This window comes from Antennarius striatus, chromosome 24, assembly GCF_040054535.1.
Source record: "Antennarius striatus isolate MH-2024 chromosome 24, ASM4005453v1, whole genome shotgun sequence".
Classification (NCBI taxonomy): Eukaryota; Metazoa; Chordata; class Actinopteri; order Lophiiformes; family Antennariidae; genus Antennarius; species Antennarius striatus.
Window position 1 is genome coordinate 8225213 of NC_090799.1, and position 17507 is coordinate 8242719.

At 43.0% G+C, this 17507-nt stretch overlaps 2 protein-coding genes across 3 annotated transcripts; both read right to left on the bottom strand.

The window, feature by feature from the left end:
- Positions 1 to 524: 524 nt before the first annotated feature.
- On the bottom strand, positions 525 to 3327 carry LOC137591447 (ras-related protein Rab-9A-like). Of its 2 annotated transcripts, XM_068309450.1 has the most exons (3): positions 3178 to 3311; positions 2052 to 2099; positions 525 to 1694 (listed from the first exon to the last, which is right to left on the bottom strand). In XM_068309450.1, exon 3 carries the CDS (start codon positions 1629 to 1631, stop codon positions 1029 to 1031), a length of 603 nt encoding a protein of 200 aa, XP_068165551.1. In that variant the 5' UTR covers positions 1632 to 1694; positions 2052 to 2099; positions 3178 to 3311; the 3' UTR covers positions 525 to 1028. The 2 variants fall into 2 exon arrangements, with proteins under 2 accessions (XP_068165551.1, XP_068165549.1); XM_068309448.1 differs by lacking the exon at positions 2052 to 2099 and having other exon boundaries at positions 3178 to 3327.
- A 439-nt stretch (positions 3328 to 3766) lies between these two features.
- On the bottom strand, positions 3767 to 8232 carry LOC137591118 (transcription elongation factor A N-terminal and central domain-containing protein). Its single transcript, XM_068308885.1, has one exon. The coding sequence runs from the start codon at positions 4930 to 4932 to the stop codon at positions 4255 to 4257; it is 678 nt and encodes a 225-aa protein (XP_068164986.1). The 5' UTR covers positions 4933 to 8232; the 3' UTR covers positions 3767 to 4254.
- Positions 8233 to 17507: the final 9275 nt, after the last annotated feature.

The window sequence follows — 17507 nt, forward strand, 5'->3', positions numbered from 1 at the left end:
ACTGTCATTCTCCCTCGTCTTTCTATCTTATCCAGTTCCTGAGTTTACAAAAGTTTAAATTTGACCTTGACCTAATTTTCTCAAGGTCAATTTTCTCAAGGTGCAAAAAAATCACATCTCTATGAAGTTTGAAAATAGTATCTATTAAATAAAAAAATCGGGGGGGGGGGGGTCAGGGACCTGCATCAAGTGATGCTATGCTAGCTGACCTGATTAGCCGCTGCCTCCCGTTTCAACCCATTTACTTTAAAACGCGAACGTAGCTCCCAAAAACCGTTTGTTAAACATCACCACAACTAAATTTATTTTAAAAAGATTTAAAATGAGGCAAAATACTCACAGGTACAGGGCGGACTTCCTCCTATGCTGATGACCTCCCATCTTTTTCTTCGCAACATCACCGTAAATACGTAACCGCAGAAAAAAATGGCGTACCGCTTTTTGTATTGAATCGTTGGCACCACCACGTGGGGAAAGGGAGTACTACACCCGAAAGAGAAGAAACACCATGACTCCCGTTTTACTGTTTACTGTCGTTTTATTTAGTGCAACAATGACGCAAGCGCTGATGAATATCATAAAGGCCACTGCAGAATCATTTAAGTAGTAAAATAGCCTAATTTTTGAAAGTTAGAGAAATTGCATGGTCCATCAATAGAGTAGAAAATGACAGAAAAGGGTTAGAACGCCTAAATCTGCTGAAGCATGTTGTAAACTATTTTAACATTCAGTGGAAGTGGTCACATGAATTTTAAGTTGCATAGATTTATTAGCAAGTGCTTCTGCAAAATAATGAAGTAACCATTTCACCATCAATTGTATAACTTAATAACCAAATAAATACAGGGAGATTTGAGTTCTGAAAGGTTTTTCAATGGGATTTTTATCCCATTTGTGTAGAAAATATCAAAAAGCTTTGGCAGAAAATTTTATATTTGGTTGGAAACATGTCTATATTTGCTCATAAGTGTAAATTTGATTATACACCGCATTCAAGCCTGCAGAAACATCCCGTTCCTGCATCCATCTCAGCAGCAGGTGGAGTCAGGAGGAGTCTTCTTCTGCAGCTCCACTGTGTTGGTGTGGATAAGGTGATCAGCCCTGTCATCCAACGCCAGGATGCGACGCACCGCCTCCTCGAAGGCGGATGCCACGTTTGTAGCATCCTTAGCGCTAGTCTCAAAGTACGGGTAGCCGCCGTTCTCGCGGCACCACTTCCGCACGTCCTCCCCCGACACCTGCCGCTCGGGCACATCCAGTTTGTTCCCCAGCACCACAAAGGGGAAGCTGTCAGGGTCCTTGACGTCGGCGTAGTAACTGAACTCCCTCTTCCAGTTGTCCAGGTTGTGGAAGCTCTGTCCATCGTCCAAACTGAAGGTGAGCAGGCAGCAGTCAGTGCCGCGGTAGAACGGCGTGCGGAGGCTTCGGAACCGCTCCTGACCGGCCGTGTCCCAGATCTGCAGGGTGACGCGGTGGCCGTCCACCTCCAGATCCTTATTGAGGAACTCCACGCCAATGGTGTGGAAGAGGTGGGCGTCAAACTTGTTGGTGACGTAGCTGTTCATGAGGGACGATTTGCCCACGCCGCCATCGCCAAGGAGGATCACCTTCAGGAGGGCCGACTTGGACATCGTGGCAGCGCGAAGCAGAAAAAGAGGATTTCGCTGGTGTGAAGTTTGGAGAAAATATTTCACCTGGAGAGCAGAAAAATACTAAATGAGAATCTGTGTGCGTCTTCTCTCTAGGAACTACTAATTTTCTGACCTTTGGTCTCACAGATAAAGTTGCATTCAAGGTTAAGAAAATATTTCTGCACAACTTTTATAATTCTCACCAAAACTGTCCGATAACTTTTAAAACTTTCAAACTGACTCAATCCAGCGGATCCCATTAAACAGACCAATCATGACTCTGTGCACCGAACAGGAGTTCCTGAATTACACCTAGGAAGTTACTCAAGAAACGATCTGTGCTGCCGGTCACATGATCAGAACCCATGTGACCAGGAAGACGCCTCAAAGTGACGTATTTCAGGCAGTTTTTAAACTCACCCTGAAATCATTTCAGCAACAGTCCAGATCAAAAGATCACTGGCTGACCTGAAAAAGAAAAGTCTGACTTAAATCATCTGTTGGATGAGTGGAGAAGAGAACACTGGATCTGCATGATCCCAGGAGGTTTTTATTTTTAAACATTTTTACTCATTAAAATCTGCAATACTTATTTGCAGAAAAAAACAGAATTCCAGTGAATAATAAACCTTTATCCACATGTCATTACTCTTATGCAAAGCTACAAGCCCACAGGGGATGTGAGAATGACTCTTGATGTTTTCTTTTCTTCTAAATTAATATTTTAATATAAATGATCACGGAGGTATTTTTACTATTTTGAAAATGTATTTCCAGTCCTGTCAAACTTATTTCAAGACTATTCTAACGATCAAAATATTAAATTCTACCAGTATGACATTGATGGATAACAAAAGTGAGAAAACATGAGTCTGATTCTGATCTACTATAATGCAGAAGCGTTATAACGCAGCAGAGACGAGATTCGACGGTCACGTGTCATTCAGCTGATTTCTGGATTTAAAGGGCTCCTGTCCAATCAGATAACAGAAAACCAACCACGTGACGTACTTTTAATGAATTAAGAATATTTCTTTATTATTAGAGCAACATGTGGGCAAAGAACTCATGAGTGCATCCATTTTCGGACAGGCTGCCAAATCCGGGCGGTGTTAAAGTTTTTCACAACTTTTTTTTTTTTTTTTTTAATCGTTCTTCTATAACTTGTGTGAAGTGATGATCGTAAGACTTTGGAGTAAAACACACAGAACATACCGGGTCCAAAACCGGTTACCACTGATTGAAGTTACTCGAGAAAAACAAGTCGCCTGACTTCACTTAAACGACATAAAATTAGCTCATAAAAGCTCCATAGTTGATGTAAATTTAGATTAACGTGGTTTGATCACGTGACTCCGTTTTGCTTGCGTTACGCTTCTTGAAGAAAACAAGACAATTAAAAAAAAGATGGGATTGTCCGATAAAGGGGGGTCTCACCAAAACTGTCCGATAATGGACACGCAACCGTCCACGCATTCACGACTTTCTGGAGCGCGTAAAACGACAGAAAACCATTTTCACGATTTGATCGTGATCGTGCGTGTACCTTTCGGTGTGGAGGTCACAGCCCGGCTTCTGCGCTCAAAGTCTCCCCATAAGTCTCCCCATCCATGACGGCAGTGCGCTGCTGTCAGGCGGTGTCATGGAGCTCCGGTGTCCCCGCTGCGCCACGGCCCCACAGCCGCTGATGACGCTCATGTGACACGAGGAAGTCACGCCTCCCCATCATGCGCTCACCAGCATGTGTTTCTATTGAAAACGTCTATTTTTCTCTCGTATTGCACAAGTAGAGTTATATTTTAACTGCAGGAGGAGTTTCAAAGAAATCCAACTTTTGCTCATTTTATTTGATCAAACGCGTAAAGAAACATCCGAGTTCACGCATTTCTGCAGGTGTGCATCAAATGCTCCTTCCTGTAATGTGTTGTTTTGATCAGCTGAGAGCACATTAATCAGATTAACAGGTCACTTTTAGTTTGACACAAACAAAAAAATAATTAATTAAACTGAAATAGACTTTTTAATGCATGTTTCCGTCAAAAAAGACCTACATCCTGATTAAAGCAGTAAATCCTTCTTGTCCAACTCTTGTAAAAACTTTTACTTTAGTCTCCAATATGACAAAAAGGCTTTTTAAGTAAGATATATTTAATTTCTTTTTTCTCTGTGTCTCAAGTAGAATCAAAATGCCAGATTTAAGAAATCCAAACACACCTGAGGGTAAAAGAGAGATTTAACTCTCATTACATCAACGGCCTGTTGGTGTTACATCACAATGATCTAAGACCCAATGCCACACCAATCTGAGTGAAGCATCATGGGATATTCACGCCTGAAGCCGCTCAGACGGGCGGATTACTCTGGCTCACATGCTCGCCATTTTCTGAGGTCATATGTTCCATGAAGGCCTTTAGCTCCGAATGAGACAACTGGAGACGTTTCACCCTTAAAACTGAAAGACGTGGAGATTCTGCTTTTCAGAAGCGCTTTTACTTTGAAAGAGACTTTAAATCCTGCAGGACGCTTCCACGGGACATCTCGTTTTAACTGCAGGAATTCGTCCCGTCCTGCTCTGTGCTTTGTTTCCACTCCACATTCCTCTGGAAGCGAGGTCAGACCTCATTCAGAGGCAGACCCAGCCGCTGTGGTACCACTGCTGGCCACACCCACTGCAGGTCACAAAAGTCATGGCGTCCTCGTCAGGGCCGCCCCGCCTCACCCAGGCAGGCAGGAACAGGGCCCCCCTGGACACCTGCGTCACCCTACAGTCGGATCCATCACACCTTTGGCAGCGTATCTTGCTCGTCGCCGTCCCTTCTGGCCCTTGAGGAAGCTGCCTTTCCTCCACGCCGCGGAACGAGTACGCCTCCCTCAACTGGCGGAGCTCGGCATTGGCCATCTCCTCTGCCGACATCCCAGCGAATTTCTCGGCGGTTAGGGAGCCATCCAGGAGGCCCCGCTGGAGATGCCTGTTTTTAGGGTTCCTCAAGTTGGCCACTTTGCTCCTGATGCAGGTTTTGTATTTGACCCGGTTGGACCCGTGGCGCCCGTGGACGTGACGCTCGATGTCTCTCGCCAGCTCTGCCGTCTTGTTTTCAGGAGTTTCCTGGCAGAAGGACGCGAGGAGAAGTTGGACGCATTTGTCTCTTACATCGGTGATCCCAGCATCCTTTGCTTCTTCTACACACTTGCCACCACAGCTAGAAGATTGTGCATCCTCCTGACTGGACGTTGCTCCATCCTCAACCTCACCAATATCTTGATTTGCCGATGATATATCTTCTATTTCTTTGGCTTCCATGTTGGCTGTGGAGAGAAGAAGAACTCAAAGCACCAATAATTAATCTCATTTACTGTGTTGATGTGGAGGTTTCCTGTTGTGCGACGCTCTATTCCTTCCCTCTCTTTCAACTGAACTCCTTCATGGACTGCAGTAACACAAAAAGACGTCTCTCTTCAAGGGTGCAGCCATGTTGGATATTTCCAAAACAAGAAGTTGCCTCAAGTCACCTCCAGGTGGGGCTGTTGTCTCAAAGAAGCAGAACCTGAATGAGTTCACGAAGGTTTTCGGTTCGTTTGTTCTAACTTTCCCCTGAAAGAACGGAGTGTGCCTGAGGTAGAGGCCGACACACCTTTTTTTTTTTTATTGGATTTCTGCTTTTCTATGAAATGGAAAATATTCATAATCATATTTCTGGTTCTTTATGGGGTGTCAAACCTGGTCACAGGGCCTTCCAGTTTTCACTTGAAGACATTCTGTGATTTGTCTGAATGTAGTGTAGATCAGTTTTAGGTTTATGCATTTGACTTTAGAGGTAGAATTTTTATTAATGGGATTCTTATCAAAATAATGTATTGTCTTTAATGAAATAAGACAAGCGGAGGCTCAGAAAACAAAATCGAAACAAAATTTTTTCTCTTCAAATGAGTTGTTTCAGCGCCTGGATTCTGAACAAAAATCCCTCATGATCCCAAAAGACGCTGAGGATTATTTGGGATTTAGTGTGGTGCTTATGAATTGAAGATGATGATCTTACAATGATGGATCTAAATACGATGTTAGTTATTGGTTCTGGTTGATGGTCAAAATTTTAAATAACGATCAAGATTTGTGGCAACAATCTCAATAAATTGTGATCTCCAGTAGATGGGAGTATTGTTTAATCACACTGAAACAAATACCGTTAGATTTCAGATAACAGTCTGATTCGTTTATTCTAATGTAGGAGGAGATTAATTTTTTAAGCATGTCTCTTTGAGGATTATTGCAAAGTAAAAGCACAGAAAGGTGTAATCCATAATAAATACAGGATTAAACACTCTGGGGAATCCTTTTCCTCATCGGGACGGTTATGTCTGTACATTTTTCTTTATGGATGTGACGCCTTGAATGTAAAGAGCGTGCTGAAACATGTGGTTATCTTTACAACCTCCGGACAGGAATTCGAGCACAGAAGGCATGAGAACAAGATGAGGCAGGTATTTCAGCTGTTGTGCAACGACACGTCGCTGGAGGTGAAGATGAATGAGTGTTTAAGTTAATTCATGGTTCTGCAGTTGAGACAAGAGAGGTTTAAGTTGTCAAAGTCTGGACAAAGTCTGCAGCTAGTGGTTAAATGTCACAGCCAACGGGAGGAGTGTTAGCATAATGACACACCTGAGGAAGATGTATGACGGGGTGAAAGGTCAGCAGCTTAATGGAGCATGAGGGAAGAATGTTTTGGACACACCTTTCAAGGCATTGCTGACATGAAATCAAACAAAAAATACAAAGATATACAAGAATCATCTGCTGTAAGTTTCCCAATATCTAGATTTAAAATCCCCAAATTGAAACAAATTCACTATATGATCTGAAAAAGCATCAAATATGAAGCTGAAACCATTATTTTATAGGATAGTCTTATCAATGAATCAGCTTATTGTGTCTAGCTCCTCCCTTCAACACAAAGACAGGAAGTACATTTAAGAATCCAAAGTGCACCCCCGTCATGTGACACGTGTCATTATTCACGCATTAACCGAGGTATGACATCACCCTCTTAGCAGTGCATTAAAATTAGGTTTAAACATTTATAGCAGCCGAGCTCCTGTCTCTTTGTGTTACAGCATCTGATTCCTGAGGGCCTCAAACCGCAGTTTTGACGGACCTCAAGGCAGCTTTTAGTCGTCAATGTTTAACTTTCCTCCCCCAGCAACTCAAATGAGTTTTCCATCCCGTGTGCAACACATTATTTACTCTTTTTGGGGGGGATTTTGTCCAGTTGATTTCCGACTGTTTGTGGAGATGGGTGGGGTCCAGCTGGGCCCTCTGATGAACACGTATGAGGAATATCAATCCTCCTCCAGCGGTCAACATGCCCCCGACCCCCTGCCTCCCCTCTCTCTCCAACCACACATGACTGGAATTCCTGAAAACAAGGCTTCATGGGATGTTATCGAATAATTTCTGCACACTCCTCCATCTGAGGGAATGGAATTTTACCAGCACGCCGCCACTGAGCGGCCATACATCAAGAGGTGGCGCTCTCTGCATTGTTGTGATTTCATTGGGGCTCCATGAGGAAGTGGAGTCCTGCTGTATCACATCCTGCCTTTGTTGTCCCCGCCTTCTTGTGCAGACCACTCTGCACTTGATGGCCATGCATGCATGAGCACACACACACACACACACACATACACACACACACACACACACACTCACTACCCCGCCCGAGGAAGAGGAGGAGGAGGAGGAGTGATTTCTTGTTAAAGTGGTCAGTTTCTTCGTGGGCAGACGTTCATGCCTGAAAACACCCCCACCACCACCCACTGCACACACATGTGCATGTAAAGCAACAAAGGTTTTCACAATAATAGTGAGTTGAGTCAGTAACATATCCTCGTGATGAGACATTTTTGTCCCCGATCGGTTGAAATTCTGAGCTGATGAAGAGTGGAAGGTGACGTGATGTTGGAGATATGATCTGCAATCGGTAAGTGGAACCACTGGAGGCAGCTTCTGAATCATTGTCCTCCTTTGTTGATGTGATGCAACTCAGGTTTCCTCCTCTGTGAATGATTCTCATCCAGTTTATTATCAAGCAACAAGCTCACTTAACCCTTTATGTACCAGAAACCCACTGCTTATGGATTCTAATGCACACCCCTCTTTGGTTGGAGCTGTGGTGTGTGAATTCCCCACAATTGTTTCCCCTTGAAGAACCCACACACACACACACACACACACACACACACACACACACACACACACACACACACACACACACACATACAAACCACCTGGACATATGCTCAGCCTTATGGGAAATCCTCCAGCAGCGTTCGCTGGGTTACAAATAACCACATCCTGCAAGTTTTTGCTCACAACTGTTGCAGCGTCAACTCGACTCACATCTGTAAGGCGATCCCAGCCGGAGGGGTGCGGCCCAGGTTCGAGAGCAGTAAAGTGGCACCGAGTTATTCCAGCGAGATTTACAGTCCAGTATGCATTAATGGAAAACTAGCTCAGCCACAAAGACTGACGGGTAAAATAAGCAGGCCCACATCCGGCAGGCACCACGGAGCAGAAGAAGCAGAGTCACAAGACTTTTTAAACAAATACAAAACATGCAAATGTGGTTCAAAAGACAAGAACATACATCTATACCAAATTGTAATTATAATCGTGTTTGTTTGTCATGTTAAAATGTGCACTGAACAAATTATAAATGCAATACTTTTGTTTTTGCTCCCATTGTTTATGAGATGAACTCAAAGATCTGAAACATTTTCTAGATACATGAATGAAATCCTCCAAAAAAAATATCAAAATTCTTCTGAAACATTATTTATATATATATATATTATAGATACTTTAATAATCCCGGAGGAAATTAAACATTTGTGCAGATTACACTTAAACTTCTCGATAAATTTCCAAATATGAATCTGGTTTAATAAAGTTAAGATTTATTTTAGGGTTTAATTTGTTCAATTTGTTTGAAATTCTGGGCCTTGGCTCCAATTATGTAAGTAGCATTTTTTCCCGTAAAGACCGTTTGCACACACGGTTAAAGATCTACCTGTACAGCGAGGTGTACACAGGTGTGATTGAGTGCATGTCAGATAAGAGCTGAAGGTGCTTTTGTGTGGGAGGGCGGCGCCGTGTGTGCAAAGCGCCGTTGTAACAGCCGGTTATTGTCCAAAGTGACCTGTTTTTGCCCCTTATCTCCTCTCAGACTGATACGTAGCAGGATTTAATCAAAAATTGGTGGGAAGTTGATGCAAAACATTATCAAAAAAGCGGGGTTCTCTCTGCGCTCTCTTGAGAATCAAATATTTCTTCGAGAATGGAAAGGCTGTGAGTACTATTTGCAATTTTAGCCTGTGACCCCCTCACACACACATATTTCCGTCGTATGATTGAGTCTGAATTCCAGATACCAGAGTTAAGATTCATTATTCGGCCTGTGTGAGTGAACAGGATACCTCCTAACCTCCACCTGCTGCTGTTTGTTATTATATCCTCTCTTTCTCCTTTACTTCCTGCCCCCCCTTCCCCCTCCCCCCACTATCCTGCACATCCCCCCTTCCATTCTACATCCTCCATTCCTTCTCTCATCCACTTCAGGTTTCTGATAAAAGCACAAAAGGAGGAGCTGATGGTATAAGAGGGGAGGAAAAGTGTGGCACGAGGTCTGTTTCTTCATGGCATTTACCCACCAAACCATGGCAACACACACACACACACACACACACACACACACACACACACACACACACACACACACACACACACACACACACACACACACACACACACACACACACATTCATGGTTTGCATGATTACACACACTCCCACAAATTCCTGCTTGGTCATTATCGCCCAACTGAGAACAGGAGTCAGCACATTTCCTTTTTTCACCCTTTGACCAATTAATAAAGACTCACATTGTTCAGTTTCAGATTACAATGCCAAACAGTTTTGCACTAGCGTGTTAACATGGAAGCTATGCACATGGTTCAAATGTTTTTGTAACTTTTAAATGAACATAATAAAAACTATTTTCATCATAAAGCTAAAATTAAAGGGAAATGCACACAATCTTTCTCGCCTCAGGATGTTTTGCTTCTACGTGCTACATGTGTGCTGTCTCTTTTAGCTTGTAGCATGTGTCAATAATCATCACGTGAAATTAAATTGTTGGCTCATGTTTGCAGATTTTATCACTCAGACGTTTACTTTGGCTTCTGATGATGATTTTGGGAAGATGCTGACAGCAAATTTAATGTACTTGCACCTCGTCGTGACTGCTAAAGTTTACATTAGTGCAAATTACATTATGGAATGCTAAGTCAAGCTAAATTAGCCTGCAATATTCTGGATTGAAAAACCTTCGAGTACAATGTAGTAAAAATGTGAAATCTTAGATAAAACTCTCATGTCGACACTTTTCATGATCTAAAACTAGACTAAAATAAATAGCTTTGGCTAAGATAAGAGTAAAATGCCCTGATGCTAATGTTAGCTAGTTAGATGTCTAAATTAATAGATTAATAGCATGCTAATATCTTCTCCTTTGGGCTTTTCCCTTCAGGGGTCGCCGCAGCTAATCAGTTGCCTCCATCTAACCCTGTCTTCTCTTCTCTCACACAAACTACCTTCATGTTCTCTTTCGCTCAGCATCCTTCTACCAATATATTCACTATCTCTCCTCTGGACATGTCCAAACCATCTCAGTCTGGCCTCTCTGACTTTCTCTCCAAAACCTCTAACATGTGCTGTCCCTCTGATGTACTCATTCCTGATCCTATCCTTCCTGGTCACTCCCAGAGAGAACCTCAGCATCTTCATCTCTGCTACCTCCAGCTCTGTCTCCTGTCTTTTCTTTTCACTGTCTCTAGACCGAACAACATCGCTGGTCTCACCACAGTAAAATTGCAAACTTTGTAAAACATTTGCCTAATATCTGTTAGCCTTTTCATTACTATGTACACACTATGCACACACAGACACACACACACAACACTCACTATGTTAGCATTTAGAACGTCTGACTGCAGGCAAAATGGCTGAAAGTTTAGCTTTGTTCTTTCCAAATTCGAACAAAAATGACACAAAAGCTGTTTGAAAAATGTCCTGTCAGTGTAATTACAGGGACGAAGGCTGCAAAGGAGACGCCAACACACACAATGCTGGCTTTGCTGGGTGTGAACACAAAAACTTGGCCTCTGTGCACCTCAGGACATCGCATATATCTGACAACTGGCTGTCAGAGAGCGCTCCTCTAGTCAGGTGTCTTCTGCAAATAGTCTTTTACATAGCTACTTCCACATTCAGGTGATGAAAGCTGTTCTCACAATGAGGTGTGAGCGACAAAAAATGCATGATTACACATAAAAATGGGGACATTTGAAGGTGGATTAAAGTTGGTGATCTTTTTTTTTTTTTTTCACCCTAGTTGGTCTGAGAAAAACCACAACGCTGTTTCTCACTTCCTCAGTCGGAACCACTTGTCTCATACCAAAAGGGGAACTTCAGTATAAAAATAAACTCGCACAATGTGGGGTTCACTACAAAGAGGAAGTAGCACAACGGGAAAGTGGTTCATAAGTCGTGTAGTTTCGGGTGGAGACTTGATTTACACAGATCAAGAGGAAACAGTTGGTTTTAATGTTGTGGTTTCACTTTGACTCAAAATGAGATCACATAAAATCAACTTTGATATCAATAAATGTGGAAAAATTCAAAACTTTCACAATAAAAGCACGAGCAACGCTGTGCTGGAACAAAAAGTAGAAGCTCCCTAAAAGCAGCAGTTACATCAGCTGGAGAGAATTCCTCAATGACCATTTTAGGTCATTTTGTTTTCTTCATCCAAACATACCAAACCCAAGTGTGGAGACACTTAAGTTAATTGTGTGCGCTGACATTGAGACACGGCAGCTGTGGCCAGGGGTGGAAAAGGGGAAATGTTCACAATCTCGCCCCGGCTGCCCCGGCACTGTTACATAACGACAAACATGTGAAAAAGAGGGGGAAAGATGTATAAGAAGGAGGGGAAAAACGGAGGGAGGAGCGAAATGAACCAGATGATGTCATGCTTTCATACATAGTGAGAGAATGGGATGGAGTCAGCTGGGAAAACAGACGCTCGTGCATCGAGATGCCAAGACGGTGAGCGAAGGTTTCAAGGCAACACCTTGATTTTCAGCAGATGTGGCGACCCGGGCCTTATTTGGCAACCCAGCAATGAAAAAAAAGAAGGGGGGAGGACTCAAGGGTCGAAATTCCACATCAGGTTTTTATCATGACGTATCTGCACCAACCTTTAAGTCTGGGATCGCCTGCTGGAGATTGATTGATTGAGAAATTTTTACTAGAATGATAAGAAAAAAAGAACAGGGGTTTAAAGCTGCAGGAAGTTGACTATAGTTGTTTTGAAGACCACATAAGAGCAAGAATGTCAAACTCATTTCCACCGAGGGCCACATCAGCATAGTGGCTGTCCTAAAAGGGCCAGAAGTAACTAAATGTAACCCAATGTAATGTCAAATAAATGTAATTTTTCCTTAATGTTACATAACTCTGAATTTATTACTTATTCAAGTTACAAATATTACAGTTGAACAGAAAAAACTATATTTGTTTGTTTCTCTGTTATAACTTGAATCCTTTTCATTTGTCAGGTTATTAAACCCACAGAACTCCATCAATAAAGGATCAAACTATCAATGAATAAAGATAAATTACATCAAACACAAGTTAGGACACTAACTTTGTTCAAAACGTTTTTGCCAAAGTTAAAATGGGCTTAATTACTGTATTGTAGTTAATGGTCAAAGCACACTATTGACCTATTTATTTTTAGACACTGACCTTATATGCTCTCGCGGGCCACATGCAATGATGTGGCGGGCCACATTTGCCCCCCGGGCCTTGAGTTTGACACATGTGACATAGAGGTTTCTTTCTCCGCCATTGATTTGCTGTTGCAACTTCAGAGCACAAACAGTTCATTTTAACGCATAAAGACGCATTCAGACGTTTACATCTGACAAAACAACCAGCAGGAAACCCAACAGACACCTCCTTGTCTGCTCTCTGCTCACAGTTTTCAGAAATAACCACCCCCGCTGTTATCAAGCTCGGGTCACGCTTCCTGTCTTTCTCCTGTTTGAATTTCCAGCAAGGGATTCTGGGTAACGACTGGAGGTACAGTAGTCACTGCCCCCAAACGTTTTGCCGCAGCCGACAGGAAGTCAGCGCTCCCACTTCCTCCTGGGTGAAGACGAATGACGAATGCAGAAGTGGAGATTGAGGTGGGATAAAGGTCTCTCTCGGTTCTCGTTCCGGAGCTCTTCATCGCGGTCTTCCTCACTTATGTCATCAGCTGTTAATGCAAAAACACGGGGACATTTCATAGGAACGTATAGGAGAAAAAGATACATATTGGTTGCAGGATGAGGCCATTTCTGCTGTTCTTCAAGAGTCATCTTCATCCCTGAGTGAAAGGAGGGTCTTAGCGTTCATCCCCAAGGTCACTCTGGATGCTCTAAGCCAATTACAACAGCCGGGGTCATTAGGTTCAACCAATAGAAGAGCATATGAAAGCAAGGCCGCGATGAAGGTGACGTATAAGAAAAACAGAATCACTCCTGCCCTCACTGTAATAATCCCCACATTCCTGAAACAATTACTTTTCTCTGCTGTAGAAAGCTGGTTTTCTATTTAGGGGATGTGGTGGAAGAGAAAAAAACCCTCCTGATGTGGTAACATATTGTCCTCGCGCTGGCAAGGTTATCTAACTGGTTTCAGTGTAACGCAGGAAGGGGCGGCGCACATTCCACCGCGCTGACCTCAGGCTTGAAAATCATTATACCTGCTCTGAAAGTGGAGAGAAGGTCTCAAGGCAGAGTTTCAGGAGGATTGTTTTCCCGCAACACATAATTTTTCTAATTACAGCTTCTTTCTTTTACTTTAATTTCAGTTTCTGTGCATTTTTGCTCACCTGAGAACAGGATAGTTCAGATTTCAGGGGTAATTTCTCCAAAAACACCACATTTAAAGTGTGTGAAAGAATGAATAATGCATAATCTCATAATGAGAGCTCCTCTCAAACACATATTTCACATTTTGCAGGAGTTTTGTGTTTACTTCTGTTAAAAGATGCGTTCAGAAGGTAAAGCTGCCACCGTCGTCGCTTGGATTAGCACAAAGGAGAGGCCCAATGGGGGAATTCTGCCACGGATCCAGATACAGCTGCACGCTGGCACGTAAATAAAGGGAAAAGTGAAGTAAGAGTGACATGTTTCATCGTCCTAATGGATGTCCTGAAAGGAAAAAACACATTTGTTTAACGCCCATTCGATGACAACACCAAACCCTCGACCCCGTCCACAAGTTTCCCAAAGATTCCCTCCAGGAAATCTCATGCATATTCATCTCCCTCCTTGTGCTCTACCTGCCACTGTTGATTCATCACCCATCACGCACACACACACACACACACACACACACACACACACACACACACACACACACACACACACACACACACACACACACACACACACACGAACACACATGAACAACAAAGGCTGCTAATGAGCAAGAATGCCCAGAGATCAGTGGAACAGCACGACAGCTGTCGCAGCAGGAGGGTCATCCTATTGGTCGGCTGTTGTCCACAGGCGATGGTGCCCCCCAAATCAGACAATGGTACGCCTCGCATTTCTCGCCATGGGCAAGATAATACTGTACAAAAACGGGAAAAGAGGAGCTGGGGGGGTGGGCGAAGAAAATATTCCTCTTCGATTAGATCCATTGCAAATGCTTCAGGAGCTTAGCAGTTGGGGAACAGTAAAACATTCTGTAGATAGATAGATAGATCGATAGATAGATAGATAGATAGATAGATAGATAGATAGATAGATCGATAGATAGATAGATAGATAGATAGATAGATCGATAGATAGATAGATAGATAGATAGATCGATAGATAGATAGATAGATCGATAGATAGATAGATAGATAGATAGACAGACAGACAGACAGACAGACAGACAGACAGACAGACAGACAGACAGACAGACAGACAGACAGACAGACAGACAGACAGACAGACAGACAGACATCACAATTTAATCGAGTATTTGTTGTTGAAAATAATGAAAAAGGTGCTACATTGTCAAATTTGGGTAATCGTAACAAGAAAAATATGTTTTTTTAACACATAATATGTGACTACTGGGAATAAAAATACTTCTATTAACATATTCTGACAAAAATAAAGCAGAAAGTGAGATGAAAATGCAGCCAAGTGGACTCCAAGGTTTTGCATTCCCATCATGCTCTACAAACACACTCATCACTCACAGCGTCACAAACATCCACAGGCTGGTGAGTCACTCCTAATTGAAACACAATGCGTGTGATGACACCAGCGCTGCAGGAGCAGTTACAGTAATTCCCATTTGCGTCTGCGGAATGCACAACAGCAGACACCGGAGCTCGGACAGGAGGAATGCGGGTAATTGTTGCCGCTCTCACAGGAGGGAATTTCTGTGTTTGTGAAAAGATAAATGTCACAACGGGCTTCATGTGTAACCTGATGTGATTGTATTTGTGTGCCCGAATAAGACATTCCATACATTCCGCCGTACATCTGCCTCCACTGTGCCCCTCATTTGGATTTAGGGATTACATAAAATGACGTCTGATTGGCTGCTCCTATAATGACAGCTTGACTGGTCTGCACAGATGCACCCCCAGTGGATTATGGGAACTATTGTTGCATCCCCTGCATCTCTGAGTGCTATTTATATTAGTGGTTTTAATTCGGCGGGCAGGAAAACAATTGGATTAATCTTTATGTGAGCAGTAGCTTTCAAAATAAAAGCCACACGGGATGATGATGAAATATGAGGAACAAAACCATAATTTTAATGACTGTATTGAGAACACATAATGTAAGGTTACATAAGATGATATAAAGCCGTTTAATAACAGAAAGCTGGAGGTCATTATATTTTACACGGCAGAATAAGAATAAGCACATATTTGTATGTCTTTGCTGCTTAGACAAATATTCCAATAGAATTAAAACCTTTTCTCCTCAAATTTATTCTGTATTTCTTATCTTTCAGCTACTTTTTTGTGTAGTGTGAGAAAAAAAAGTTCTAAAGTTAGCATTTGTTTGAGCGATGGCTAAAATTATAATAAATTGTGGTTGTTCAAATGAAATGAAGACTTAAAGACTTAAATTCATTTTTTTGCTGATTTTAAACACAACAGAGTGACAATGACTCCTTGTGTTATGAGGAAGGTCCGGCTTGTCGCAGGCAGAAACACAAACTCTGGCAGGTCCCTGCATGTTTGTTCCACACCTCAAAATGACTCACAACCCAAGTCCAAACACCCCCCCCCCCCGGGGTCTGAGGCGAATCGGTGGATCAGCCACTTTGAGTCCCGGCCATTAATTTCTTGAGCCATCTGCTCCCTTTTTTTTTCATTACCATGACAACGCACTGTTGATAAAAGGAGGAGTCTTTTTTTAAGTCTACAATCTGTTCATGCGGTGATGTTAATTCTCTGCCACCTCCTTTGAATGCTTATTAAACTTGACCACAGATTGACCGGGGAGAGATGAGCCATAATCCCGGATAACATTTTCACAACACAGGGAAACAAAAAGGAGGGAAGTTGTTGCTGGATTTTTTTGGAAGTTTTTTAGTTGAACCCGTGAAACCCAATATGGTCTGCCAGCTGTGATTTTGTTTTTTTAGCGTACACAGGACCGTGGTATCATTTGGAGATTTACAGGAAGTTTACACAATGGCTTTCACCGTCCCAGCAAAACCGAGCATCGCTGCCACCGCTCCAGTTCCCATGAAAACAGGTCGTTCTCCTTTTGTGCGTGAGGAGATCCTCTTTCCTGTGACCTTTTCTCTTTAAATTTTCTATTCCTCCAGGTTGGTCCACTCCCACTTGTGTATAGCTGCAAGATTACAGATTTATTCACGTGAAAAAAACATTAAAAATCAGCCAGTTTATAGATTTTTACAATTCGGTTCATGACCAGCTTGATTACATTTGCTGTCTTTAAAATGTCAGTTCTTACCTAAATACAAAAGCAAAAAACAAGTATCAAATCTTGCATTCTACGCTAAGCTTAAGCAGCAGGAAGCATGAAAGAGAAGAATGTATGACCTGGAGGTAGATTCATACCGGTTTCTGGGACTGTCTACCTTCTTCTGATATATGATCCAGCCCGAGCCCCGACAGAACAGAACCTGCTTGTTCATCAGAAGCATCTTCCAGCACTGTGTGTGTGTGTGTGTGTGTGTGTGTGTGTGTGTGTGTGTGTGTGTGTGTGTGTGTGTGTGTGTGTGTGTGTGTGTGTGTGTGTGTGTGCAACAAGTAGAAAACCTCTGCACAGCCAGTTCATTATTAAAACAGAACAACACAACACATGTTGGACGGCGGCGCAGTGGTTAGCGCTGCCGCCTCACAACACGGCGGACCCGGGTTCGAGTCCCGCTCTGTGCGGAGTTCGCATGCTCTCCCCGTGTCTGCGTGGGTTCTCTCTGGGTTCTCTGGCTTCCTCCCACCTCCAAAAGTATGCGCTTCAGGTTGATTGGCCGTTCCAAATTGCCCGTAGGAATGAGTGTGTGTGTGTGCGTGGTTGTATGTCTTCGTGTGTGGCTCCGCGGTGCACTGGCATCATGCCCGAAGTGTCCCCTGCCTCACGCCCTCTGCCGCTGAGATAGGCTCCGGCTCCCCGTGACCCGCTGCGGCGGATACAGCGGTGGTAATCTGAAGATGACTGAGTGACAACACATGTTGTGGAAACCGTGAGCGCACCCTGTGGAAGAAACTGTCGCTAGAAG

Bases quoted from the DNA above. Each gene is read 5' to 3' on its own strand.
- LOC137591447 (XM_068309448.1), bottom strand. From the start codon at position 1,631: ATGTCCAAGTCGGCCCTCCTGAAGGTGATCCTCCTTGGCGATGGCGGC.
- LOC137591118 (XM_068308885.1), bottom strand. From the start codon at position 4,932: ATGGAAGCCAAAGAAATAGAAGATATATCATCGGCAAATCAAGATATT.